This window comes from Mus caroli, unplaced genomic scaffold (assembly GCF_978045245.1).
Source record: "Mus caroli unplaced genomic scaffold, Mus_caroli_1 scaffold_7, whole genome shotgun sequence".
NCBI lineage: Eukaryota > Metazoa > Chordata > Mammalia > Rodentia > Muridae > Mus > Mus caroli.
In genome coordinates, this window is record NW_028227262.1 from 27,731,854 (window position 1) to 27,759,470 (window position 27,617).

Below are 27,617 nucleotides of genomic sequence, written 5' to 3' on the forward strand. Positions count from 1 at the left end.
TGAAATAATCCCCCCTAAGTAAATAGTGGACAAAAAGATGAGTCACCAGTTATCATAAAATCTCATTTTATTGTCACCTCCAGGGTGCTTCCCCCCATGATGTTGCTTCTAACTGAAAGCACAGTTTGTAGACTTGAATTGTCACTTGCCGATAAAGAATAGATTGGGCACAAAGTAGACAACAGGATGGGAAAGGGGCCGGAACAATTCACAGTAATAGAGTGAGCAGATCAGACAGCAGCAGTCAGCTGATGGCGCACACTGCAAATGAACGCTGCCTGGGTTAAATGCTTATGCTAGTTTAGTTTTTTTTTAAGATAGGATCTCAAGTATCCAGGGCTAGCCTTTAGCTCTGAGCCTAGTATGGCCTTGAACATTGTCTTCCTGCCTTCACCCAAGTACTGGGATTACAGGTACGTATTCCATGCCCAGGATGGAACCCAGGATTTCATGCACCCCGGGCAAACATTGATAGCTACATCCTCCTGACTCTGCTATATTAAGGATAACCATTCCAGTACCTGGGGGACAAGATACCAGAACCACTAACAAACTGAGTTTAATCGAGGAGTTAGGAGAAAGAGGCACTTTTAGTCTCAAGGAAGAAAAACACGGGTTGTCAGAGCAGGGGAAATACAGGTCCAGGAGAAAAAGGCTGGCCAACAGATGGCCCATGGATACAGGACCACACAGACTCTTTTAGGCCTCACTAAGGGAGGTGTGTAGCTCACCTTCCTGGGGGAAGGCATCCACAAACCTGTCATCTCACAATGACAAAACGTGGCACTGGCAAGAAAACTCCATGGATCAAGGTGCCTTCCATCAAGCATCGGGACCCACGTATCAGAAGTAGAGAACAAACCAACTTCACAAGTTGTCCTCCGACTCCCACATGCACACTGTGGCATGCAGCCACACACACATAAATAAATGAACAGCTTTTCATATCAAAATGTTTGCCGAAAGCTATCCAGTAACCAGCTTATTCCGTGCCGCAAAGGGCAGCACCAGAGTGACGTGCTGACGGAGGCCCCTGAGCCGACTGCTAACTTGGGCCTCGGCCTCGCAGGTGTCCCTGAGACGGTTCTGACCTGAGACACTGACAACATCGGAGGGGATGGGGGCGTGTGTAAACATGAGCATGGGAAGGACCCTCGCTGCACACAGGGACATGGCAAGCCAAGTTGGGTTTTGTGTGACGACGACTAGGAGAGCTTCCAGCTCTCCGCATAGCTTTTTACAGTAGGTAACTGTAAGACCACAGACTCGAGTCTGACGGGCACAGCACTGTTCCGTGATGGAAGAGTTTTCACTAGGAAGCACTCCTGTCAGATGAGCGTGATGGAAGACTACCTCGTTAATGCTGAGTCTGAGGGTCAGGAGTCCAAATAGTATCTCTAGGTGTCCGCTCGTCCTTCCATGTGCCTACCCTGGACCGATGGCCATTGCAGGGAGAAAGGACTAGAGGGATCAAAACTGCAACAACAACCAAAAACCCGACAAAGATGTCAAGTGGCTGGCTGCCTTCATGTCACTGCTTGGTGATGACAGCTGTGTCAGACGGCCTGACCTTGTTTACAGCAAGAAGACAACACATTAACAACACTACAGACCACAGGGTCACCCAGTGCCTAAAGGGACAGTGGTGCGATACCAAGCTTGTTCCTTGGGTCTCTGTATTCAGCAGACTGGGTACTTAGCCTAGCCTACATGGAACTTTCACAGAAACAAACTCAGGCTAAACCTAGGCTGCTGTGTGCAGTAAATTCACACAACTGTTCACAGGGGCTCTGCCACACACATAGGGTCACTTAAGCAAAGCACTAGACCAGGATGGAGTTGGGAATTTTCACTCACTGCCTTGCCTCTGATAAGCTAGGCAACTCGGTAAACCAGTTCTCGGTGGTTTATACCCAGTAACCTGGGATGTTTAGACGGGACCTGAAGGAGGCGTAAGGTGTGAAAACCCTCCAGCCTCCAGCATGCATTGCGTGCTCAATCAGTATCAGCATAAGGAGTAGTAACCCACACAGACCTCACTTAAAAGGGTAGCTTGTCACAGCCATCTCACAAATGGAGGTTCTCAATGCTAGACTGTTGGTAAGAGATCACAGGTGTGTGCGAGGCAAGAGGCCAAGGCCCATCATACCAGGGAGCACAGAGTTCATGTGGAAGAGAGAACGTCTTTCTTCCCTAGACAGTGTAGTGTCCATAAGGTAGCTCTTAAGAGGTCGAATGCCCACATCTCACCTTTAGAGCAGAAGGCAACAACAGGCACTGTTCTCTAACTGGGGGCTTAGCACAGAGGCTCACTCACAAACCGTGGCAGCCTTCAAAGGACCAGGCTCCGAGGACCTTCACTCTACTCAGCCAAAAGATATCTGAAGGGACTGAAACACAGGCAAGAGGAACCAGGGGTGCTTTGGGTGAGGTATTCATAAACCAGCCCAAATGAGCGTGCTAACCAGACCAGTGGTTCTCGACCTTCCTAATGATGCAACCCTTGAATACAGTTCCTCATGGTATGGTAACAACAGACCATAAAATTACTTTTGTTGCTACTTCAAAACTAACTTTGCTACTATTATGAACTGCAATATAAATATCTGATATGCAGGGTATCTGATAATTGATCCCCGTGAAAAGGTCATTCAGTCCTCAAAGGGGTTGTGGCCCACAGGTTGAGAGCCCCTGAAATAGACCATCTTCTAGAAGGCAGTGATGCTCATTCAAGTCCCTCCTGCTAAGGCACTCTGGACTCAGGCTGGCCACTTCAGTACAGCAAGGAAGTCGGCATTCTTTAGGTGTTTTGTCAGGAAAACCTCACAGGCTTTTGGTTAAGTGAGCATCAATCATTCATTGAATGAACAATTAATTCTACCAAGGGTTGAAGAGCAGGAGTGATGGAGCACTGGCCTGGTATGCAGCTTGGTTCCGAGCACAAGGTGCACATATGCAGAGGACAGTCTGTCTCTACAGAACTTCCCACTAGTTTACAAAGAACAGAAGATGGCACAGTGACTCAATTCTGGTGCAAGTTGAATGCATTCTGAATCTTTAGGGCACAAACAGCTTCCTTCTACCAAGTCCCTTAGATGGGCAAGGATTTGAGAACTAATTTTAATGTAACAGCAAGACCAGGCATGGTGACACGTGCTTGTAAGCTCAGTCCTGAGCTCGACTACAAGTTCAAGACCAGCCTAAGCTACACAGGGATATATTTTTTTATTTTGTTTAAAGTGATGGCAAACCTAGGAGCTGTGGTGACAGAACCACCCTGTGGCTACTCTAGCCCACTGCCAAGCAGAGGTCAATGAGGTAAAGGAAGAATTGAGTTAAGGGTCCATGTGAGGAGAAGCAGTGGAAAATTACCTGTCTGCCATCCCCCAGAAAACTATACTTAAGCATGTTAGGCCGAGTGTTCATGGGGCAGTAAAATAAAGCACCAAGCAATCGGCTCAGATGCTAGCTTCTTCCCTGCTCCTGCCTTGGAGAACACAGACACAAATATCCTAAAACAAAGGCCAGCTGAGCTGTGTAAATGCCAATCTTCAAAATGTTCAAAAGTGTTAACGCTAGAAGAAAAGTCCTTTAAAAAACGTCCAGCGAGCCACCAACTTCTGAGGCCTGCCTGTGAAACAGCCACACCACCTGTGAGAACTTGGAGGGAGCTCCCATCACCTCCAGCCACGCTACAGCCCACAACTAGCAGTCCCTGCATGGGACTAAAACTCACAAGAGGACATCGCGGTGGGACACATCGACAGGACACACAATCACACTAAAATAAAATCTCCTGATCAACTCTTTGGGGAGAGCTTCTTTTAAAAATACTTTTTTAAAAAATCAAGGACATTCAAAACATCAGGTCTTGGTGATTAGAGTAGTTAAAAGTATTTTTATTATAAATTTCAAGATCTAAGAAGTAATGTTACATGACTAAGATAAATCTGAGATGACTTCTTATCAAGCATGTGTGCCTTGCAGGGTGGCACTGTGTCCTCAGGCATGAGAGAGACAGGTTCCCCCACTCACCTCCTTGAGGGACGGGGTCACCCAGGTGATACCGGATTCTGCTGAGTCCCACTAGCTACAGTGAGTGCATAGGGTCCTCTGGGTCCTCAGCCTGGCACTGCGCTGAGTTCAGGCCAATAAGTCTCTTGAATGCTGAAGACCAAGCCAGAACCTCAGCAGCAGTCTTGGTCTTAAATTCAAGTTTCTGTCCCACTTTTAAGTGATACCTAATAATAAATGATAAAGCTTTATCATTTATTTCATGATTTACACTGAATAAGGGTTATGGCCCAACTGATTCTGTAAGCCAAAGGCTGACACTGCTTTCTACACGCAGAGACCCACAGAGAAGCTGATAATGTCCAATGCTCAAGAACAGGCAGTGGGAGACACGCCACACTAATCCAGGCTCTGGATGGCACGGATACCATCAGAGGTGTCACTGCTAAATCATAGGCACATGGGGTGGCTGGCTGGCTATACTTTTAAGAGGTCAAATAGACCTTGACGGGTCATGTCGACCACCTTCCTGCCTCTAAGACCAATGACGGCAGCCTCTACCCTGCACTGGCATTCAGACTGGGGAACCCTAAGTCTCCTATACAGCTTCAGTGTATTTATCCCTTTTCTTGGGACAAGGTTTCACCGAATAGTCCCAGATTGTCTTGGTATGTATACCAGGCTAGCTTTGAACTTGGGATAATCTCTTTGCCTCTGCTTCCTAAATGCTGGGGTTACAGGCAGGTGCCACCACGCCTGGACTGGGTATTTATCATTTAAAAGGTCCCTAAAGGCATCATCTTTGAAAGATGGAGCCGTGGGAAGCTTCGGGAGCTTGTTGGGTGTGAAAGAAGTACAGGGTGAGACACTGCGCTACTGCAGTACCTGAGAGGCGGTGTGATGCGGGAGAGAGAGCACCTCATGATACAGAATGGGGACCAGAAAAAAAACAGCTGCAGAGCACAGTCAGCTCACCTGTCCCAAGACACTGCAACAGGATGAACAGCTGGCCATTCCAGCTGCAGGTTCCTCCCCCAGAGTCTCCTAATTGAACCCTATCCCATAAGTAGTGGCCCTCAAAAGGGAGATGACTTTGTCCACGGGGGACATTTGGCAATGTAGGAGACATTTTTGGCTACCATCACTGTAAGTGGGGTGCCAGTGGCATCTAGTGGGTAGAAGGCAGGGATGTTGCCGATCATTACATAATGCACAGGGCAGCCTCCTACAGAGAATTACTGCCCAAGGTGACTAACCTGTTGGAGGTGGGAGCTTCACTCTTGCCCTTCTGAATCTAGCATGAGCCAAGGCCCTAAAATGACAACCAGGCCAATGTGAACACTGTCTCAAGCCACTGCCACACTGAGCTGAAAGCCCAATTCCTCCAGTGTCCTGCAAATGTCCAGTCAGCTGCTGGCAGTCTAAGTTCCAGTGAATACCGCTAAAGCCGTAGGTCTTTCTGTCTTGTCTCTCATCTGAAAAGACTGTTACTTTCTTCTTAAAGCCAGTGCAACTCCAACGGCCACTGCCAGGATGGCCACCGCAGCAGCCCCTCCAAAGAGCAGTACGGCCTTGCCCTCGGCGGGCAGGCCACTCTTTGCCCCGCTGACAGCGGCGGCCTCCCCAGCATGGCTCTTTTTCCTGCTCCTGGCTCTCTCCTCACTCAGCTGAGCGGCCCCCTTCGCCCTCTCCACAGCCTCGGGTCTCGCTGTTACTACTTCCAGCTCCTCCTCACCAAGCTCCACAAACACAGATGGAGTGGGGCTGGTTTTCTCAACTCTCATCATTTCTGGGGCCTCCACGGTAGGGAGCTGTGCGAGCAAGGGAGCAGCCGCTCCTGGGAAGGCCTCCTCGGGCACCTCCTCCTTCTCCACGTGCACGATGTCAGAGTTGGACGAGTTGTTCTCACTCTTCTCCCCAGCCCCGCTGCTGTCTAAGCTCTTCACTTCTTCAGGGTCCATTGCAATCTGCTGCCAGGACTCGGGCCCAAGTGACACTGGGAGGCTTTCTGTGTGCCAACTCTGGCTAGCAGACAGTGAGACGGGAAGGCTTTCCGACTGCCAGGATGTTGTCACTGTCGGGGACTCAGGGGGACTGACTTGTCCGGAGTTGTCGCTGGGCAGTATATAAATGTCATTGCTATCTTCTGCAATGATCCCCGGGTATTCCTCCTCCTCAGGCTCGAGACTAAAGACAGTGCCCTAAAACACAAGAGGGGACCACACAGACCGTTAGCAGTTAGAATGCGCTAACCTAAGTTTCAGGAGTAGATAACCTCCTGGACCTCTACAGTCTCTGAGCAGAGAACACCCATCTGAAGGGAAATGTGGAAAAGACTTTTACTTTTCTTTATTTCCTTTTTTTGAAAAAGATGCTTCTACTAGAGTTGGTCTCAAAACACCCCCCCCCCTTAAACATTTTCTGAATTGAAAAAAGATTATCCATACAATATATTATGATCACACCTTTTCTCCCCCCAACAGCCTCAAACTTGTGTCTGGCCTCAGCCTTCCAAGTGCTGATATCACAGACCTGTGCCACCACAGCCTGCTAAATGGCAGAATTTTTAGTTTAGAATTTTAGTTTCCTTGAAACTAAAAAAATTATAAATTGATATTCATTGTGTATCATATACAGTCAATTAACTCAAGCCAGCAGAGAAAATGGAAATGAGATATTGCACTCTTGAAGGTATCGCCAGCGAGTACCCTGCCAGGACCGAGTGCTAGTGCAAGCTTACACAACAGGTCTGTGGGTGTGAGAAGGCAAATATGGAAAATCATGGCATTCCCGCAGCAAGGCCATCAAGAAGGAACATGGCAGCCAAAGCACAGAGCTCCAAAGGACTGGCAGGGAAGAGCTAACTGCTTACTCTGCACTGCGTACGGGGAGGAGGAAGTTCCGTATGGGTGACCGAGCTAGAAATAAGGACTTTATTCTATAACTAATGGTCTCTCACACAGACTGCTGTGGCATGTGTATGCACACACAATAAAAATTTTAAAAATCACACCAGGCAGTGTGATTTAATCCCAGCACCGGGGAGGCAGAGGCAGGCAGAACTCTGTGGGTTCGAGGCCAGCCTAGTCTACAGAGTGAGCTCTAATAAAGCCCAGGATACACAAAAAAATCCTGTCTCAGAAAACAAAACAAAACAAAACACCAAACCAAACCAAAAAACTAACAAAACAATGGTATATAAGGGAATAGGTATATAATAAAACAATGATTATACATTAATTTCTAATATAATACACAGTACTATACAGGCATTGGTCAGGGCTGCACTGTGAGATTTTCTCTGAGAAGCAAACAGGTAACAAATAAAGAAGAGGTGCTGCTGAGCCGCCGGCTTCTGAGGGTGAGCCTAGCCTTCGGGAGGTTCCTCTGAATCTCAACTGCTGGAAGTATGCAGGAGAGGAGTGGGGAGAGGGAGCGCGCTCAGATTCAGGGGGTGTTGGCTCAATTCAGAAAGGAGAGAGATGAAGATCTTTACTAGCTGCTGTGGTCATGTATAGGACATGGAATCCAAGCAAGGGGCCAGAGGGCTGCCTCATAGGGTAGGCGCACTGGCTGCTCTTACAGAGGGCCTGGATTTAACTCCCAGCATCCACATGCAGCTCACAATTATCTCTACCCAGTTCCAGAAGACCCACGCCATCTTTGGCTTCAGCAGGCGCCAGGCACAAAAGTAGTGCATAGAAGCAATGAAGATAAAATACCCATACACATAAACATTAAATTTAAGAAGTGTAAAAACTGGGCTAGAGCGGTGCCTGAGGGGATAAGGACTCAGGTTCAATTCCCAACACCCACACGGCGGCTCACAGCCATCCGTAACTCCAGGTCAAGGGCTTTGACACCCTCTTCTTTTGGGCATACATGTGGTATGCAGACAAAATACCCATACACACAAGACAAATTTTACAAAATTGTAAAAGTTGAGCAAGGATTTTCACGAGCAATTTTCTCCTGGCCACTTCCCAATACACACTTTTTCTTCTTCCTTTTTTTTTTCTTGGGAGGGGGGGAGGGAGGGAGGGAGAGAGAGACAGAGAATCCAGAGAATCACAAATGCCAGGCAGGCCACATGCACAGAGAGTGATTATTAAGCTTCAAAGGATGCCTCCCTTAGCGCCATTTTTCATATGGATTCTTTTCCCAGCTTCAAATCCTGCTTGACCAAGAGTCCTCCCCAGATCAACTCCTGTGGGAACTCTTTCGAATTCATTACACCTCCATTAGCATAATGGTAATGTAAAACCCAGTAACATTTCCGGACTTCATTAATAATGAATGTTAACAAAAAGCCCTTTACAACCAAGCCAACTACATCAGTGGCAGAGCACAATCAGCGGAGAAAGCGCTAATTCTGCCTCATCTCTCTTTCCTCTCATCTTAACATCTTGCTGCTCCTTGAGTACAACATGAATCTCAATGTATTCCTAAGTGTGATGCTTTTGTTTTGTTGCTTTTGAGAAAAGGCTTTATGCAGCACAGGCCAGCTTTAAACCCAATATGTAGCTGAAAGGGATGGAAATGGTTCAGTACGTAAGAGCACTGGCTGCTCTTCCAGAGGACCAGGGGTCAATTCCCAGCACCCACATGGCACCTCACAGCCACCTGTAACTCCGTTCCAGAAGATACTACACCCTCTTCTGCCTCCTCAGGCACCAGGCACATCCAAGAGACACAAACATATCTATGCAAAACAGCCATACATAAACAAACAGGATATGTCTGTCTTAATGACGGCCTTTTAATTTGTGTGTGTATGACTGTATCTTGTGACCCTATCCGCCTGCTTCTGCATCCCAAGTGCTGGGATTAAAGGTGTGTGCCACCACATTACATTTAAACTAACCTTTAAATTATTTATTTTGTGTGTGTGTGTGTATGTGTGTGTATTTGTGCACACACACCCCTCCCCGGAGCCCACCAGATATACATATCATGGAGTGTGTGAGTGTACAGCCGAGAGCAATCTCTATGAACACAGTAGTCAGCCTTCTCATTCCACCATGTTGAGGAATCTGGCAGCCCCTCTAGCCACTGAGCCTTCTTTCTGGCCCTGAACTACTGATGTTCCTTCCTCTGCCTCCGAGGGCTGGAAATGCTGGCTTTTGCCACAAAGTCTGACTCTTGTTTTGGGGAGTGTTGATATTTGTTTATTTGTCTGTTTGTTTTGTTTTCTATTGTTTTTTGAGTCAGGGTTTCTGTGTATAATCCTGGCTGTCCTGGAACTTGCTCTGTAGACCAGGCTGGCCTCAGATTCAGAGATCCACCTGCCTCTGCCCTTAAAGGTGTGCACCACTACCACCCAGCTGTTTTTTGTTTGTCTATTTTTTAGGACAGAGACTTGCTACTTAGCCTGAATGGCCAGGAACACATAGCCCAGGCTGACCCTGAGTGTGATCCAACTACCTCTGCCTCCTAAGTGTTAGGATCACAGGTACGCACCATCCTTACTCCACCTAAATGTTTCTTCTTCCACTCCCCCATGCCCCAGACACTCTCACAATCTAGCCCTAGCTGGCCTGGAACTGGCTATGCAGACCAGGCTAGCCTTTAACTCACACAGATCTGCCTACTGTCTCTGAGTGTTGGCGATTTAAGGTGTAAAACATCAAGTGAAAGAAAGATGACATCTCAAGACCTCTAAGTCATATAAAGTACTCAGAAACTGCTGGTTGTTTGTGAGCCTAGAGGCTGCCTGGGGCTGAGAACAAAGAAAAACAAAACCCGGCACGCCCATTTTAAAGCATTCCTGGGAACAGCTTGACCATAAAGATAAAGAGGAATGTGAGGACATAACAGGGCTATCTGAACCGAGTCAACAACTCACAGAACCCTGACACCCTGACCTGCACGTATTCTTTTGCTGATGTTTGAATAAGCCAATAGTGTGTCGTTATGCTGAATTCCTCACCCCTAAGCCCTTTACCCCATAAAAAACCCCTAGCTTTCGAGCCTCGAGGTCGAGGTCGAATCCACTGTCTCCGCCATTAAACTGCCTCCTGTGTTTGTAGCAAAAAGGATTCTCGTGTTTCTTTGAGTGCTCTCTCTCTCTCTCTCCCGAGACTAGAGTGGGGTTCCCCGAAAGGGGGTCTTACACAAGCACAGCTTCTAAATGTATCATAATATATTTAAATACAAGTTTTTCTTTCTCTGAACATATTCTGCTATTACACTAATAAAAGCAATCCCTATTTCCTTAAGAAACATTTTACACTTATTTATTAATTGCGCATGTGCATGGAGGGCAGAAGACAGCTTGCTGCTACTGGTTCTCTGCTTCCACCGTGTGGTTCTAGGGACTGAACTCCGGACGGATGGCAGGCTTTGCAGTGAATGCCCCCTGCCAGCTGAGCCATCTTGGTGGACCCTACCACTTCTCTCTCAACACAACTAAGGCAGTGACTCCTGCATGCCTAGCAACTAGCCTGGAAATAAAAAGCATCATCTTAGCAGGTGTGGGGGCACATGCTCATCCCAGCCACAAGCTAAGGCAGGAGGATTACAAGTTTAAGAAGAGCTAGAGTTGAATGGCTAGAATAGCTAGTGTTTTTGAGACCTTGTCTCCAAAAAGAAGGGGCGGGGTGTGTGCTAGGGATGTAGAGTGTAGAACGGGGACAGATAGATGCTTTTCTACTCACAAAGGCCCTGAGTTTCATGCCCAGTGCCACGAACACAAAAAAAAAGAAAGACACCGATTAACGGAAAGTAAGATGTCAACCATGTCTGTCTGCGTATCACTGTATCCGCTCGTAATATGTTAGCACTCACTGTTGTTAGTCTAACAACGACCACAGTTCTCTTAGGAAATCAATGTGACTCTCTGCCTCCATTACAGTCCCTCTTACAGTCATCAATACCCCAGGGCAAAAAACCTGACTCTAAATGGATTGGCAGGCCATCAGATGAAGGTTCAGTTCAATGTTAGGAAATAGAGTACTGCTAATTATCTGACCCTTCCAGTTAAAAAGCCAAGAGGGCAAGGACATACAATATTTAGATGACACATTATGGTTCCTGAGCACAGCCGTGCTTTCCTCTGAATCTGTACTTTCCTCTGAAACTAAATTTAATTTTTTAAAGGCACAGTATTATTAATTGAAATAAAACTAAGCCTTCCTCTCTACTCTTAAGGTCCTACCTCCCCCACACCCTACTCTCCTGCAGTACTAGGGCCGGAAACCAGGGCTTTGTGCATATCAACCAAGCACTCTGTCCTTAAACTACATCCTTGATTCATCCTGTAGCCCTGTCTTTTCTCACCCACGTTTTAGGTGCTCTTCCTATGAGGGCTCACATGGCTCCTGCAGCCCCACAGTCACCGTCCTGTAAGCACTATGCTAAGCTCCAAATCCTACTGCCTGGGTGTTATGGATATCAATCCTCAAGAGCGAATGGGGGGCCCGGGGCAGGGGGTAATACACACCTTTAATCCTGGCATTTTGGCACCTGGGAGGCAGAGGCTGTTGAGTTCCAAGCCAGTCTGATCTAGAATGGGTTCCAGGATAGCCAAGGCTACAAAGAGACCTTGCCTCAAAAATCAAAAATCAAAATAAAATGATATGAACTGTCAAGAAGCTGCTGATCTGCACTGTGAAAAACAAGATGCTCTAACAAGAAAAACTTATTTAAGAAAGGAAAACAACAGCTGGGCGTAGTGGCGCAAGCCTTTAGTCCCAGCACTTGGGAGGCAGAGGCAAGCAGATTTCTGAGTTCAAGCCCAGCCTGGTCTACAAAGTGAGTTCCAGGACAGCCAGGGCTTTACAGAGAAACCCTGTCTCGAAAAACAAAAGAAAGAAAAGAAAAGAAAAGAAAAGAAAAGAAAAGAAAAGAAAAGAAAAGAAAAGAAAAGAAAAGAAAAGAAAAGAAAGGAAAGGAAAGGAAAAGAAAGGAAAACAACAACAACAAAGAAACAAACAAACAAAAACCAGAGGGTAGATGTGGTAGCACACACCTTTAATTTCAGGGCTCAGGAGGTGGAGATAGGTGAATCTCTGTTGAGTTTGAGGCCAGCCTGGCCTATAAAGTGAGTCCAGGACAGCCAGAGCTATTACACAAAGATACCCTGTCTTGAAAAAACAAGCAAACATGCAAAGAGAGACAGAGAGAGAGAGACAGAGAGACAAAACCAGAATCTAACTAAACAGGTGAACATTTTAGTGCTGGAAAACAAAGTTTATTGAAATGGAACCTTCATAAAGGGAAACTTAACAAGCCGAAATAGGATTCGTTGTAAAATGTGGTTATTATATTTGTGTTTGTGACATCACAGCAGCACATCTGTCTACACAGCCTGGGAGCTGATAACCTGACTTTATCCTTTGCTTTCATGTCCCCTTACCTTGCAACTCATTTTGTACTGAGACATGCCAGTTTCGTAAAAATTTACCAAGTGTTTTATATTCTTTTACAACTTTTTTTTTCCTAAAACTTATAATACATGTAGATTGTGTGGCGGTCAGAGGGCCCCAGGGATCCACCTCAGGTAAAGCTTAGTGACTAGCACCTTTACCTACCCAATCATCTCCTGATGTGAGTCCTGAAAGAAGAGCCAAGCAAAGGAGCTCACATTTGTAATCTCAGCACTTAAGAGGCTGAGACAAGAGGATTGCTCTAAGTTGGAGGCCAGCTTATACTTAACAGTAAGTTCTAGGCCACCCTTAGTAAACTCCCCCCCCTCAAAAAAATAAAAATCAAAAATAAAAAAGGATGATGACCACTACAGCCCTGCCCAGTGGGGAGCTGTCCACACAGACAGCTGTTCCAGGGCCCCGAAGCTCAGCAGAGTGAACACTCAATGCATTTCTAGAACCATCCATCACCTGAGCTTGTTTCTAACAGGGCATCGGCCTCACACTTGACCTTCTGCTGTAAAGCAAGCTGAAGTCCACTATATCACACTGACTCAAGTTTATGGCCAAAAGCAGAGAAAACAGGTTACCTTCTTCAAGCAAGCAGACACACAGAAAATGTACAAAACTAAATATAGAGATAAAGGGAGCATGTTTCAATACGTGTAAATAAAGCCTAGCTCTGCTTAGGAGGTAGGAACTAAGAAAAACTGGCTTAGCAAGTATTAAAAGAATCATTAGGGGGCTATGAATGTTTGGCAACTGACTGAGTGGTTGCCTCCATGCACAAAGCCCTAGATTTCGTGCCCAGCACTACAGAAACCAAGTGTGGTGGCACAGCTCTAACTCCAGCACTAGGAAGACGAGGAAGGAGAACAGGGAGCTCAAGGCCAGCTTCAAGGAGTTCAGCTATATAGCAAGTTCAAGGCCAGCTTGTTTACATGAAACAAAAATAAGATTAGTTAAATTTGTATACTGCTTCCTGATGTCTAATATTGAGTTTATTTTGCTTCAAGTTTTTTTTTTTTTTTTCCTTCACATCAGTTACACATTATTTGGCCAGCTTGATGTTAATGTCACCTTTTGTGTCATGGCTGCTGATCTAGCCCCTACGGTTTCATTTTTCCATCTGAGGATGGGTGGGTGGAATTCCACAGCCCATCCTCATTGGTAAATCCATCAAGAGAAGCACTTCTACTTAGCTGGGCCAATACACCATCTTTCATGTATTCGGCTTATAAAATGGAAACAGGTAACAGGATACTAACAACCAAATGCTTCTTCAATCCCTTCTAACCTAAAATAAGAAGACAATGTATGGAAAGACCTTCTGGAAGTTAATGTTCATGTAATATGATGCCAAGACCTACAAGAGCATATCTCAGAACCCAGCTCTGGGACGGGACTGCAGCCAAGAGGCAAAGAGCTCTTGTGCAGTCCATAGCGAGGCTCTGACTTTCTTCTCTAGCACTGAAGAGGGGGATGGGAATCAATCAAGAACCCAATATAATGAACGCCCAGACCTGCAGAGTCTTCAAAACTTACTAAGCTGATTTTGTTGCAACCATCTACTAAGTTTCAAATCAATGTTCATAGCATGAAGCTATAAGAAACCCTTACCCTAAATGCTTCCAAGAGAATCCTTAGTCTAGACTAAAAATAGTCTTTTTTGTAGCTGCTACTCTTTAAAATCTTAAGGACAATCTTCAATTCAGGTGAAACAGATAACAGATTAATTTCATTCAAAAATTTAAGACAGACATTAGATGCAAGTTTACAATAGTTTTTCTACATAATCTAAAACTGAACCTTTTTAGTGCAGTGCATGACAACAGAGGAAATCAAAGGCACAGGAGACCTTAAGGGCTGCCCTTTCAGAAAGGGATACAACGTAACCCGCTAGGAAATGAGAACGGCAGAGAGCAGAGGGAGAGAACACTTAGTCACAGCACGCAGCTCTTACCTGCCCTCACTGGGTAGCAGGCCAAACACAAGTCACACTTAACAGTGAGAAGACAGAGGCCTCGTGAACACTTACAGACACACCTAATAGCACACCATTTACAAAAACAGAAATTTCCTTTTCTTTCTTTTTTTCTTTTTTAAGCTCTCACTATGTAGTTAAGCTGGTCTGGAAGTCATGTGAAGCCCAGGTGGCCTCAAACTAACAATTCTGCCTCTGCCTCCCAAAGTACTAAGATTATACACCTGTGCCACCAGGGTTGGCTTACAATGGCATTAAGGGCTGCCAATTCAATACTCACCACTGAGCACCGTAACGGTGACTCGTGCGGACATCCTGTGTCAGAGGACATAGCTGCACCCATTAATAAGAGACCAACCAGTCATAGCCTCAGGCCAGTCAACATTCTTGCACAGAGCGAAAGAGGCTCCCGAGCACCCACTCTTAATGAAGGAGCTATGGCTTCTGGGGGTGGGGGTGGGGAGCCATTCTTCTTTAAGGGTGTAGATCCTGGTAGGTCAACCACACTTTGGTGTAGTGTCCCACACCCCATCCGGTAGTAAATGGGCAGTGTAAGTTGGACTTGATGGGTTATGTATTTTTAAAAAAGGACATGGAGTTAGAGATGGGAAAGGAATGGGTGGGTCTGAGAGAGAAGAGGGTGTAAATGTGATCAAACCACTGTATGAAATTTTCAAAGAAGTACTAACATTTATAAAGGGGAAAAAGGGAAGTCGCACCTGGTTTCTACTTTCATCATCATCATCATCATTTTCTGAGACAGGGTCTCACACAGCCCACAAGCTAGCCCTGAGTCAACTATGCCCACAAAGCTGGCCTTCAACTCCTGGTCCGCTTGCCCCCACATTCAAAGTCCTGGGATCACAGGCCAATGGCTTCAGTGCCTTAGTTGTTTTTGTTAAGGTTTTCCTAAGTTGTTTGCTTGCATGCATGCATGCATGCATGCGTGTGTGTTCTCTCTCTCTCTCTCTCTCTCTCCTCCCTTCCTCCCTGTATTATGCATGTGTGTGCATTCATGTGCCAACAAATGATTGCCCCAAATTGTGGCCCATTCCATGGTGGGGGAGGGGGGAATGAAAGGGGGAGGGGAGGGGGGACGGAGAGGGAGAGGGAAAAAAAAAGAAAAACAAAAAGGACAAAGAAAGAAAAGTACATATATAAGAATGCTCAGAACAGCGTCTAATAGTAAAGGAAATACGGAGAAAACTACAGGTAAATAAATAAGCCTGTGAGAGGTGAACCTGCAGTGCTGACCCTCAGGACAGCTGTCTGTCTCTGGGACTTGGGGCTTGCTGATTTGGCTGAACTGTCTCTCCGGTGGTGCTGGGTGTACAACTGTGCACCCCATGTCTGATTTTATTATTTGGGTTCTAGGAGTCGAATCTGGGTCATCATGTTTGCACAGCAAGCACTTCAAAGACCATCTCCAGCTTCTAACCGCCCCACACACACCCCTTTTCTTGGCATGTGTGTTTTTGAGACCAGCTTTCTCTGTGTAGCGCTGGTGTCACTCTGTAGACCAGGCTGGCCACAAACTCAAAATTCACTTGCTTGTGCCTCCTCAGTGCTAAGATTAAATAAACTCCAACTGTATTTTAAAACTTTCTTTTTTCATGGAAGAAGGAAGCTGGCTAAAACGGATCACTGGTGAACTGAAGGGGAAATGAAAAAGGCTAAGGAACAACCATAGCATTAAGTGAAGCACACAGGTCACAGGAGAAACACATTATCGATGCTCCTCACAAACTCCAAAGCAGAATTACTACCGTCTAAGGACACATTACTAATCCATATCTAAGCATGGCCTTACTAAGGACACACACATACACTATGACCTTACTGTCTTAAGGACACACACATACACTATGACCTTACTGTCTAAGGACACACACATACACTATGACCTTACTGTCTAAGGACACACACACTATGACCTTAACAGTTCAGACAACCTGTGCTGGAGAGATGGCCCGGGACTAAAAGCATGCACTGCTTTTCCAGAGGACCAGAGTTCAGTCCCCAGCACACGAGGTGGCTCAGGACCTGAAACCTCAAGCCGCTGCAGGCATGGACAGCCTTCATCTCATAGTTATTCTCTGATAGATATGAGATGGTTTGTTAACTATGTTTTGTTGTTGTTATCATGAAATATTTTATGACTAACAACTATTTAAAAGCACCACATACCAATCTACTTCCTTAAGTAAAACCCTACTAACTTACAATGGTATGAGCAGCCGTCCTTGCTTGTCATGCAGTACTAAAGTAGAGCTACACCATTTAAAAGGTAAACACGAAAGGCCTGGCGAGGGATGCAAGTTATCAGTAGGACACTTGCCCACTGTGACCAAGACTATGGGTTTGATCCCCCAGCAAATAAAATATATTTAAAACTTTTAAACACAGGCTTAATGATTCTAAAGAAAAGACTGAAGTAGCCATACCCAGCCACCTTGCTGAATGATGAACTCTGAGGCGTGCTCCTCCAGGTACATCACACCGAACTGGAGCAGCATACGCAAAGGCTCTTGACCACGGCGCGTCAATTCCAAAAGCAGGTGTTGTAGCAAAACTAGAGGCACCAAAAGCTTCAATGCAAAGGTAAAAACACAAAACACATAAAATTTGAAATTCTTACAACTAATTTTATGTTCAACCAGTGAAAATTTTAATAAAGACACATGATTATGGTTATTTTATCCTTACTATTATGATAGAACATCAACTCTTGCTAGAATTTTTCAGACTATTATATGTGAATTTCATATAAGAGGGGGCAGTAAAAGTGATTATATAAAAATAAACATGTTTAAGACATAATATACAGAAAGTCACACAATAATTAATTATAATTATAAAGCATACTAAGTCAACAAAAAGTAATCTAAAACTGTAGCCACCCTAGCTATTAAAAAGAGATAGATTGTTCTTGTTCACTCATCAACTACCAAAATGTACGTCTGCACACACATATACATACACACATACATACATGTGACTTACAGTGTCTCTGGAAAAAAAAATATACAAGAAACTAGTAAAGCGCTCACTGAGCGTGAAGGAAAGGTTTCATCTTTGATTCTAGTATTCCTGACTATTTTTTGAGACAAGGTTTCTTCTCTCTGTAACCCTGGCTGTCCTGGTGCTCACTCCGTAAGCCAGGCTCACCTCAAACTCAAGAGATCCATCTCGCTCTGCCTCCTAAGTTTTGGGAACAAATGCTTTTATCACCTAGTTTAAAACAAGGACTTACAAAAAAACAAAAAAACTGGTAGGGACTTTTCATGGCTGCTGCTTACAAGACAGGCGTCTTGCTGTCAGCAGGGATGGCGTCACACGTGTGGCAATGCTTTGCCTTTGTCTTCTGAGAGCTGAGGTTACAGGTGTGAAGAATCACAGCTAGCTAAAGAATAACTTTTTTTTTTTTGTTTTTTTTTCTTTCTTTCTTTCTTTCTTTTTTTAAAGAATAACTTTTAAAGCTATGAGCTACGTCATGAAAATCATCCAAAGTCAAATACAAGGAGAGGTATTATAAATTATGCTTAATAACCCTATGGCTCAATACTTAAAATAAGCTGGGCGTGGTGGCGCAGGCCTTTAATCCCAGCACTCGGGAGGCAGAGGCAGACGGATTTCTGAGTTCGAGGCCAGCCTGGTCTACAGAGTGAGCTCCAGGAGTGAGCCAGGGCTACACAGAGAAACCCTGTCTCAAAAACCAAAAACAACAACAACAAAAAACCTTAAAATAATCGAAATTCACAACAGAAACTAGCCATTGCTTCCTTTCAAAACAACAAACAACAACAACAAACCCTGGGAATGCAGAGTGGCAGAGGCCCTGGTTCACTCACTAACATCATAACTTAGAAAGCCGGAGATGGGGAGAAGAGGAAAAGAGACAGGAGGGAGAGGGCAAAGTGACCACTATCAGGTAGCCATCTGCATGCAGGCTCCTGTCTCAAACATCAAAGTCTCTCCATGACCTAGGAAGGAATGCACGAGGAAATAAACCAATTTCAGTTCCTTGCTACTAGATTATCAAGGAAATAACGGAATGACAAAGTATTTCCTCAAAAGAAAATAAACTTTTAAAATGAGTCCATGTTTCACACTAATATCCTTTAGCTTTTACTTCAGGAAAAGCAGCCTAGAGGGAATTTACTTTGAAGTCTGAGTGGAAGAATGCAACACACATCTTCATTTTTGACATTCTCAAAGAACTCCAGCTCAAAATATATTACTGGACAAAGGGCTTTTCTTACCACTAATGGACTAAGGGCTATGAAGAAGAAGCAGCCTTTTACATAAGAAAGCACATGAAGCTGTCTAAAACAAACACAGAATGGCTGTGTATCTAGCCCCAGTGCTGTGCCTGGAGCAGTAACAGGAGCACTGAAGGACGGCTTGAGCAACTGCAAAAGCCTGGGATGTCCTATACTGCAAAGCATCCAAACGTCCTATAATATTCCATAAATGTGTTACATTTTGAGACTGGAAATGCTTAAGTTCCCATTATCTACTGGGGAAATGAATTGCAAACATCTTATCTTTATTTTATGAGCCACTACATAAAATAACATTTCATCTGTTACAAATTACCTCCTCCATATGAATCAAAAACAGCAATGTCATTTTATACATAATAACTGAGTGTGAGTGTGAAAACCTCTTCCACGCCCATCACTGTCATCTCTGATCACAGTCCCGCTATTCACCAAAGCGTCAGTCGGTGAGTAATCTGTCTGCTCATCACCCAGCCTGCTCGCTTTCCTCATCTGAGTTTTCGTTGCTGTTCTAGTTAATCGTGCATGGCAGTAACCAGATTACAGACGCTTCATTTTATGGCATGAGCACTTTCTCTTTGGCTGATACATTCTTGCTGATACGTGTCTTAGCAGACATGATTCATATCCTCCTCTTTCATTCCTCACATTCTGATTTTTAAAAATGACATGTATTTATTGTTTGGGGAGGGGCAGGCTGTGAGTGCACCACGTACGTTAAGGTCAGAGGGCAATGCTGAAGAGTCCATGCTCTCCTTCCACCATGTGGGTCCCAGGTCAAACTCAGGCCATTAGGCTAGGTGGAAAGCACTCTTACCCCTGAGCCATTCTGCCACCCCTGTTTTGCTTTGCATAAGAGGGGACCTCATGCAGCTGAGGCTCGCTTTAAATGACTGGTCTTCCTACGCATACCTCCCAAGAATTAGGATTGCATGTGCACCACCACAGCCAGCTCGTCGGAATTATTAAAGGACTGCCACGCCACACCAGGCTTACTCATCTGACAAGCTTTTCTTAATGGACCTTCAGACCCACTTGCTTTTATTTGTATTTTATTTATATTTCTTTGTTTTGTTTGAGACAAGTCTCATGTAGCCCAGGCTGGCCCATCACATAGTGAGGACAGTCCTGACTCCTTGCCTCTACTTCCCAATTGCTGGCATTACAGACCTATCACTCTGCCCAGCTTAGGAGTACTAGTTTGTAAGCACAATGCAGATCATGTTTATATACTTAAACTTACTTTCCTATACAAGAAGCATCAAGAGCTACTTCTAAGCAGGGGTAAAATGTAGCTCAGTTGGTAGAGTATTAGCTTAGCATCCATGAAGCAACACATAAAACTAGATGGTGGTGGTTCAAGCTTGTAAACCGGAGGATTACATGTTAATAACTGGAGGCTTAGAAGTTCAACCTCATCCCTGGCCACATAGTTAGCCTGAGGTTAATATGGTCTAAATAAAATACTGTTTCAAAGAACAGAAACACGAGAAGCTAAGTTACTTCTACAACTCATCTATACTCCACAAGTGCTCTATATAATCTAAAACCCAATTGTTTTTAGTACTCTACATTTTTAATTTTTTAATGGTAAAAGAAATGCTTGCTTTTTAACTTTTATTCTAAGTAATTTCCTCATGGGGCAATAGATTCTTCATGTGGAATAGGTTTTCCTTAAAACTTCTTGTAATGGAATTGGAATGTCTACGAACCTTTAGTCTAAGACCCAGATAGGATGACTTCTACTGCCTTGCCTTTATCCATACATTTATTAAATTCCCTGACAGAGAATGGGGCAGAAAGACATTAAAAAAAAGTGCAGTTTGGCAATGAAAACAATGTACATAAACAAATGTAAAGTATGCGGAAGACAAGTTGTAATTCTTTTTTTTTTTGGTTTTTTCGAGACAGGGTTTCTCTGTGTAGCCCTGGCTGTCCTGGCACTCACTTTGTAGACCAGGCTGGCCTCGAACTCAGAAATCCGCCTGCCTCTGCCTCCCGAGTGCTGGGATTAAAGGCGTGCGCCCGGCAAGTTGTAATTCTTAAAGACCAACTTCCTGCTCTGCCCTAGAGGGCAAGACCCCTTAAATTCAGGACACGAATTTATGAAAAGGCTTATTTGTTTGAAAGGAGAGAGCTTGACCTAAGAATACAGTTTAAGGGGTTCCCTGCCCCAAAACAATGGTCTTGGCAGACACACTGCTGTATCTGTGGTCCAAGGTGCCAGGCTCCATTCTGAGCTGGCAGCAGAACGTGGCAGCAGCATCCACATGGTGCAGGCTTTACAGGCAGGAAAGATGCAAGATTGAAAGCTTCATGAACTCTTGTTCAATGTCTGCTGAGGCCATACAAATGAAAGAGGCTCTGAGAGGCTATTGTGTGATGGTGAAAAAGTGAAGCCACCATTGCAATGGAGACTCTGGGACACTGGAGACCATTGGACATCCACCAAGGAAAGATGCAGATATGAAGAGGAGCTGGCTCAAGAGACAGGCTACACGTCTTCAGTGTCTCTCCACACCCTGCCTTTGCGAAGTAACAAGCAGGCAGCACAGTTTAAGACAACGGATAATCATGACACAGTGGAAAGGCTAGAGCCAGCAGATCTTAACTGGCTGCTACTCAAGAGATCTTACACAAGTTATTTAACCCTTTCCGGAAGACTCATCAACTTAAGTAAATACATAACAGAACAAAAGCTGGTTGTGCTGGGGGTGTAGTTCATTAGTAGAATTCTTGCCTGGCCTGCACAAAATCCCAGGTTCCATACTAGGTCAACAGGGTATCCCACCCCTTTCCTGGCCCAAAATAGGGCAATAAAATTCACTGTGCATTCTTCAAAGAGTTTGGAATAATTAAATGATATGTGGCATAAGATATGCTATTATATGAACTATGAAACACAATGGTGCAAAACTTTGAAAACAACCAGAAGAGGTTATCTATTAGATGAACATCCCATGTTAACGAGACAAATGTCAGGTTTAATACAGAGGAATAGAGAAATGATGGGAAACTCAAGGAGCAGAGAAAAGGAGGACAGCATACTATGGAGCACATACGTTGAGACACCATAGAACCTTGCAGCATTTCATTAAAAATAAAGGAAAACTATCCACTTAACAGAGTTTGGATTTATGCACTAGTGCTAACAGTTCTATGGTGTGTGTGTGTGTGAGACAATTCTTTCTATACCTTACTATTGCACTAACATTTTGTCAAAGCAGAGATAATGTGGTGAGTACCTTATTCCATCCGCTGGCATGGACTGCAGTCTCCACTGTGCATTCACGATATGCCTCATATGTCACTGGCCTGTGGACATTTTGTTAAAAGTCTGTGTCACAGAAAAGGACTAAAATTTCAGATGAATAAATATACAGACATTATTGTATAGCTGAACTTTTTGCTAATATGACAAGGATTGTTCAACACATTGCTTCCCCTCACCCCCAAGTTTTTAATATTTGGTATGTGTTTCTTCCCAAAACATTCTCTGTATTGCTGGGGAGGTCATTATGGCATAGGAAGATAAATATGCATCCTAGCCATTACTTCATTTTTTTTTTTTCCGAGACAGGGTTTCTCTGTGTAGCTCTGGCTGTCCTGGAACTCACTTTGTAGACCAGGCTGGCCTCGAACTCAGAAATCCGCCTGCCTCTGCCTCCCAAGTGCTGGGATTAAAGGCATGTGCCACCACTGCCCGGCTCTAGCCATTACTTCATAATTATTTGGAATTTATCTGGTAAGACTTCAACATTGTAGATAAATGCCTGGATTACAGATATAGACTCAAACAGTAGCAAGTAAAACTTAAGTCAGCTAAATAAAAACACAATCTGGTCCCTTTTTTTTTTAAGGCAAAAGTGTAAGCCTGGAGTGGTATCGAACATCTGTAATGCCAGTACTCAGGAGGTTGAGGCAGCCTGAGCTCTGAGTTTAAGTCCAGCCTGGTCTATAGAATGAGTTCCAAGACAGCCAGAGTTACACAAAGAAACCTTGACTCAAAAAAAACAAAAAACAAAAAAACAGGGTGGGGGTGGGGGAGTATAAATGCTAAAAACTAATAGGTAGGTCATGAGCGACTTTTTGAAACTGAGACCATGGAGAGCGAGAATAGACGTGGTAAGTCTGCCCTATCTTTTACTTGGAGTCTGATATAAAATCTTGAAGAGGCCTGGTCTAGTGACCCACGCTATAATCTGAGCACTGAAGAAGCTGAGTAATATGCTAGCCTGGGCTACACAGTGAATCCCAAACCAGTTAGGGCTATACAGCAAGAGTCTATCTCAAAAAACACAGTCAGACAAAAACCATGGTGTGCAGAAAAATGAGCATATCTTATTACCTGCATATTAGTCCTAATCAGATCAAGCCCTGAATTACAGTAAGAAACCACAAGTCTCACTAAAATTTGTTAAAGAACTTTAAGCACTGTTTCCTTTCCTTTATAAAATTAAAACAAACAAAAAACCATGGTACCAATTAATGTGAATGCAACAACAGCTTGGAAAATAAAATTATCCTTCCCATCTGGAGTAAAGTACTAACAGACTTGGTTTTTTTAAGTGGAAGCCAGGTGTAGTGGTATACACCGTTAGTCTCAGCACTCCAGAGGCAGAGACAGGCAGAACTCTGAGATTTCAAGGCCAGCCTGGTCTACAGAGTAAGCTCCAGGACAGCCAGAGTGATGTAGAGAGACCCTGCCTCAAAAGCAACATAAATAAATAGATAAGAAATAAATTAAAAGGTGAGAGGATACTTGTTAAGCTTGTTTGTTCTGATCACGTTAGTGTGTGATTCCCTCAGCTGACGGATGCATCAGACAGCAGCAGCTACTGCTTATCAGTGGCCTAGGAGCTAAGGTTGGATACTTTTCCTGTTGATATTTTGCATTACATCATATAGTATCACTTAGGAAGCTAAAGTTAGAAAAAGCTAAGAGACTACAAATCCCAAAGCCATGCCTGGTGAACACCCAGCTGGATCCGGCCCCACCAGCACACTACTTCCATTTCAAGGATTCAAGGATTCAGTCAAGGGTTTTTATATACATCACAAAAATGTCCAGATGTCACACATAGCTAAAAAAAAAAATTTGCCATGTGGCTATTATGCTTAAAACATTAACATACACTAGCTTTCAAAGAGTCAGTAAGAATAAAAAAGGAATGTGGATGCCAGCAAGTGCTTGCTGACAGGAGCCTGATAGAGCTCCCTCCTGAGAGGCTCTGCCAGTGCCTGACAAATACAGAGGTGGATGCTCGCAGCCATCCATTGGACTGAGCACAGGGTCTCCAATGGAGGAGCTAGAGAAAGGACTCAAGGAGCTGAAGGGGTTTGCAGCCCCATAGGAGGAACAACAATATGAACTAGCCAGTATCCCCGCAGAGCTCCCAGTGACTAAACCACCAACCAAAGAGCACACATGATGGGACTCATGGCTCCCAGTCGGACATCTATGGGAGGAGAGGCCCTTTGTCCTATGAAGGCTCTATGCCCCAGTTTGGGGGAATGCCAGGGCCAGGAAGCGGGAGTGGGTAGGTTGGTGAGCAGGGGAGGGAGGGATGGGGGAGGGTGTTTTTCGGAGGGGAAACCAGGAAAGGGGATGACATTTGAAATGTAAATAAAGAAAATATCCAATTAAAAAAAGAATGTGAAATACCTCACTAATAATTTTTGAGTTTTTAAAATATTTAACTATACTGATTTAAAATATATTAAAATTTTCACCAACGCCATGTTTTATCTTCATGTGACATGTACCGTATCTACTGAACAGCACTGGTCTAAAGACCTCAGGAACAGCTCTGATGACACAGGTACCATTCAGGTACAGGTCAGCATCACCTCACTGCTACGGTGCTGTGAAGGGAGGATCACACACCAGGGTTCTAACTTGTGACACCATTCTCACTAGTGCCTCGGGTGCCTTTACAGGTCTTGGGCTTTAAGATTTGGGGCTTTGGGATTAGATAAGAGAATCCTGTAAAACTCAGGCTTCAGCAGCTCCTATACCATCCACCTCCCTATGTCTCCCTGAAGCTTTACTGTGGCCATCAGTCCCTGTCCTTCCTGCCCTGAACTGTTGGGGCTGCTGTGGGTCACTGAAGTCCTTAGGGGAGGTTGGCTATCAGGCTACATACTTTATCATCCTTCAGAATGAAACAGGATTTAAAACATTATATGGCCAGGCAGTGGTGGCACACGTCTTTAATCCCAGCACTTGGGAGGCAGAGGCAGGTGGATTTCTGAGTTCGAGGCAAGCCTGATCTACAGAGTGAGTTCCAGGACAGCCAGGGCTACACAGAGAATCCCTGTCTCAAAAAACGAAACAAACAAACAAACAAAAACAAACAAATAAAAACACAACATTATATGTACGCACATGCATGCACATGGGACATATAGCAGGTTAAAACATTTCTATTTTAATATATAGAGAAGCAAGTGGCTGACTAACCAGGCTTCCCCTAATGAGCTCTTAGAATATAGCAGAGAAGAAAGGGGTACCTTTAGAAATCAAAGGTATTTCACATAAAGAATTCAAGATTATTTCCCCACTTTAGCAAAAACATTTGAAGGAGGCATTTCCACTTTAAGAAACTGCCTTCAACCTGTACATTAACTGCACTGTTTCTAAGGCATTAGTATCAGGGTTTAAATTTTTCAAAAGTAGACTTCTGAACAAATTTTACTTGCTATGCAACAAACTTTGAAGATAATTCTCACTATTCAGGGTTTGGGAAAGGTAACTATTCATCTAAATCAGCTTTGTCTAAAAGTAAGAACAAACTCAGGGCACAGTGGCCCAAACCTTTAACCCAATCACTTGGAAGGCAGAGGTAAGGTGAATCTCTATGAGTTCCAGGATAGTGAGAGAAAGACCCTGTCTGAAACCATACCATTCTGTTCATTGGAGTTGGTAATATCGCAGCCAAATTACAATTAACAAATGAAGAAACTGACATATGAAGAATGAGATGATTTGCATAGACGGGGCTGGAGAGAGAACTCAGCAGCTAAGATTAAGAGAACTTCCTGCTCCTGTTTGGTTCCCAAGCACCTACACTGGGGTCTGTAACTCAGTCCAGGGAACTCAGTGCCTTTTTCCGACCTTCTAGACATCAACATATAGATAAATAAAAATAAATCTTAAAGGCCAGGCATGGTGGTGGCACATGCCTTTAATCAGTATTTAGGAGGAAAAGGTACATGAACCTCTGTAAATTTGGTGAGACTCTGACTCAAAAAAGACAAACACACACACACACAAAATAGAACTTGTAAACTTGTAATCTCAATATATATAATATATGAACATTTAAGGCCAGAGAATCTTAGTGAGCCCTGCTGAATCCGGCCTTCTCCTCCTCAGGGCACATGGGGCTCAGGAACAACACTCTGCTGAACACTTCAGGAAGCCACGCTGTGACCCCAAAGTTCCTACGTACGTCTTATTTCCTGGTCACTCAGATTGTCCTTTCTACATTTTTTTAAGCTTGTGTCTGAGATAGAAAATTCAACTATGGCTTCATTTCACTAAGTATAATTATAAATTTTATATTTGCTCATTTTACCAGAATATGCAGAAGTAAAGCCCAATTGCTTCCTGAAAAAACACGGCCAACTCTGGCTACATGAGAGAGTAAGGACTGTCCTTACTACAACAGTGATTTGACGTCTGAATTTCAGCCTTTTTGGTGAGGAATAAATTTCTTCCTAAGTGACCCATCTTTATCAACTCATACTAATCCTATGATTCATTACTAATTCCTCAAAGATTCTCATTGAAAAATCGGGGGAAGTTGGCTTTTGAGACGTACCATGGGTGAAGGGGTTCTATGTTAGCTTGTTTGCACTTTCACTTGCCCAAAGGATAATAGCATCTGTGATACAGCTACAATTCTGAATACAGAAATCTAAAATACCAGCATGAGCTAGTTACACATTCCAGTACACAAACGCTTAGACATCATATCTAGATACAGATGAGCACCACATGAAACAGAAGCAAAGAGCGATTGAGACCGGGCAATGGCTTGTGTTTATAGCACAGTACATGCATCTGTTGAAACCTGGCAGCTCACCAGGTCAATAAAAACCATCAGGTCTTTTTGGGATATTTAAATCCCTGCTTCCAGGCAAATCCGGCATCCAAAACAAAGCAGATGCTTTAAGCTCAGAGGAAGGAAAAGTGAAGAACTGCCTAAGCAAAGCCTCAGCCATCAGCCAACCCAGGACCGCTGGACTCCCAGAGCCGCCTTAGAAGCAGCACACTCCACTCGGCAGCAACTGCAACTCACTGGCTGAGGATCGTCTGCAATGCTTTCTGCAAAGGCTCCTTCAGGTCTTGTGACACTCTTTCTCCAAGATGGGCCAAGCAGTCTTCTATGGAGCTCTCGGGGTTAGCAGGGCTAAACACAGGCGAGGTGTGACAGTCAAAGCCTGTGCTGGTGAAGGCTGAAGACAAGAGAAGACAGACCTAACTCAGTAAGAGGTACCAGGGCTGGAGACTGCCAGTGGTTAAGAGCAGTGCTGCTCTTCCAGAGGACCAAGGTTGGATTCCCAGTCCCCAGTCCCAGGGGATCCAAGCCCTCTTCTGGGCCTCCATGGACACTAGGTACACACAGACCTAAACACCCAAAACACCCATATGCAGGTTTTACAAAAAGTACTAAAGGTTGTGCTACCAGCCAGGTGTAATGGTGTGCACCTACAATCTGGAGGATCTCAAGCAGGAAGCCTGCCCGGGCTACACTGTGAGCTCAAAGCCAGTTGGGCTATACAGCAAGAACCTGTGTCGATAAAATAAGATAAAAGATAAAAAAGTCAGCCAAGCATGGTGGTACACACTTTTAAATCCTAGCACTTAGAAAGAAAAGGCATCTCTGTGAATTCCAGGCTAGCCTTGTCTACAAATTGAGTTCCAAGACAGTCAGAGAAACCCTGTCTCAAACAAACAAAAAG

The 27,617-nt window shown here is 44.4% G+C and overlaps 1 protein-coding gene across 2 annotated transcripts in view; it reads right to left on the reverse strand.

Moving 5' to 3' along the window:
• Positions 1 to 49: 49 nt before the first annotated feature.
• The window catches only part of Bcl2l13 (BCL2 like 13), a 57,450-nt gene continuing 29,882 nt past the window's right edge, over positions 50 to 27,617 (reverse strand). For both annotated transcript variants that reach the window (XM_021164684.3, XM_021164685.3), the window contains 4 exons: positions 26,954 to 27,110; positions 21,893 to 21,962; positions 16,809 to 16,952; positions 50 to 6,215 (listed from right to left, as the gene is read on the reverse strand). In XM_021164684.3, the coding sequence (XP_021020343.2) occupies positions 5,502 to 6,215; positions 16,809 to 16,952; positions 21,893 to 21,962; positions 26,954 to 27,110 (1,085 nt within the window). In that variant the 3' untranslated portion in view covers positions 50 to 5,501. The remainder of the gene's footprint in view (positions 6,216 to 16,808; positions 16,953 to 21,892; positions 21,963 to 26,953; positions 27,111 to 27,617) is intronic.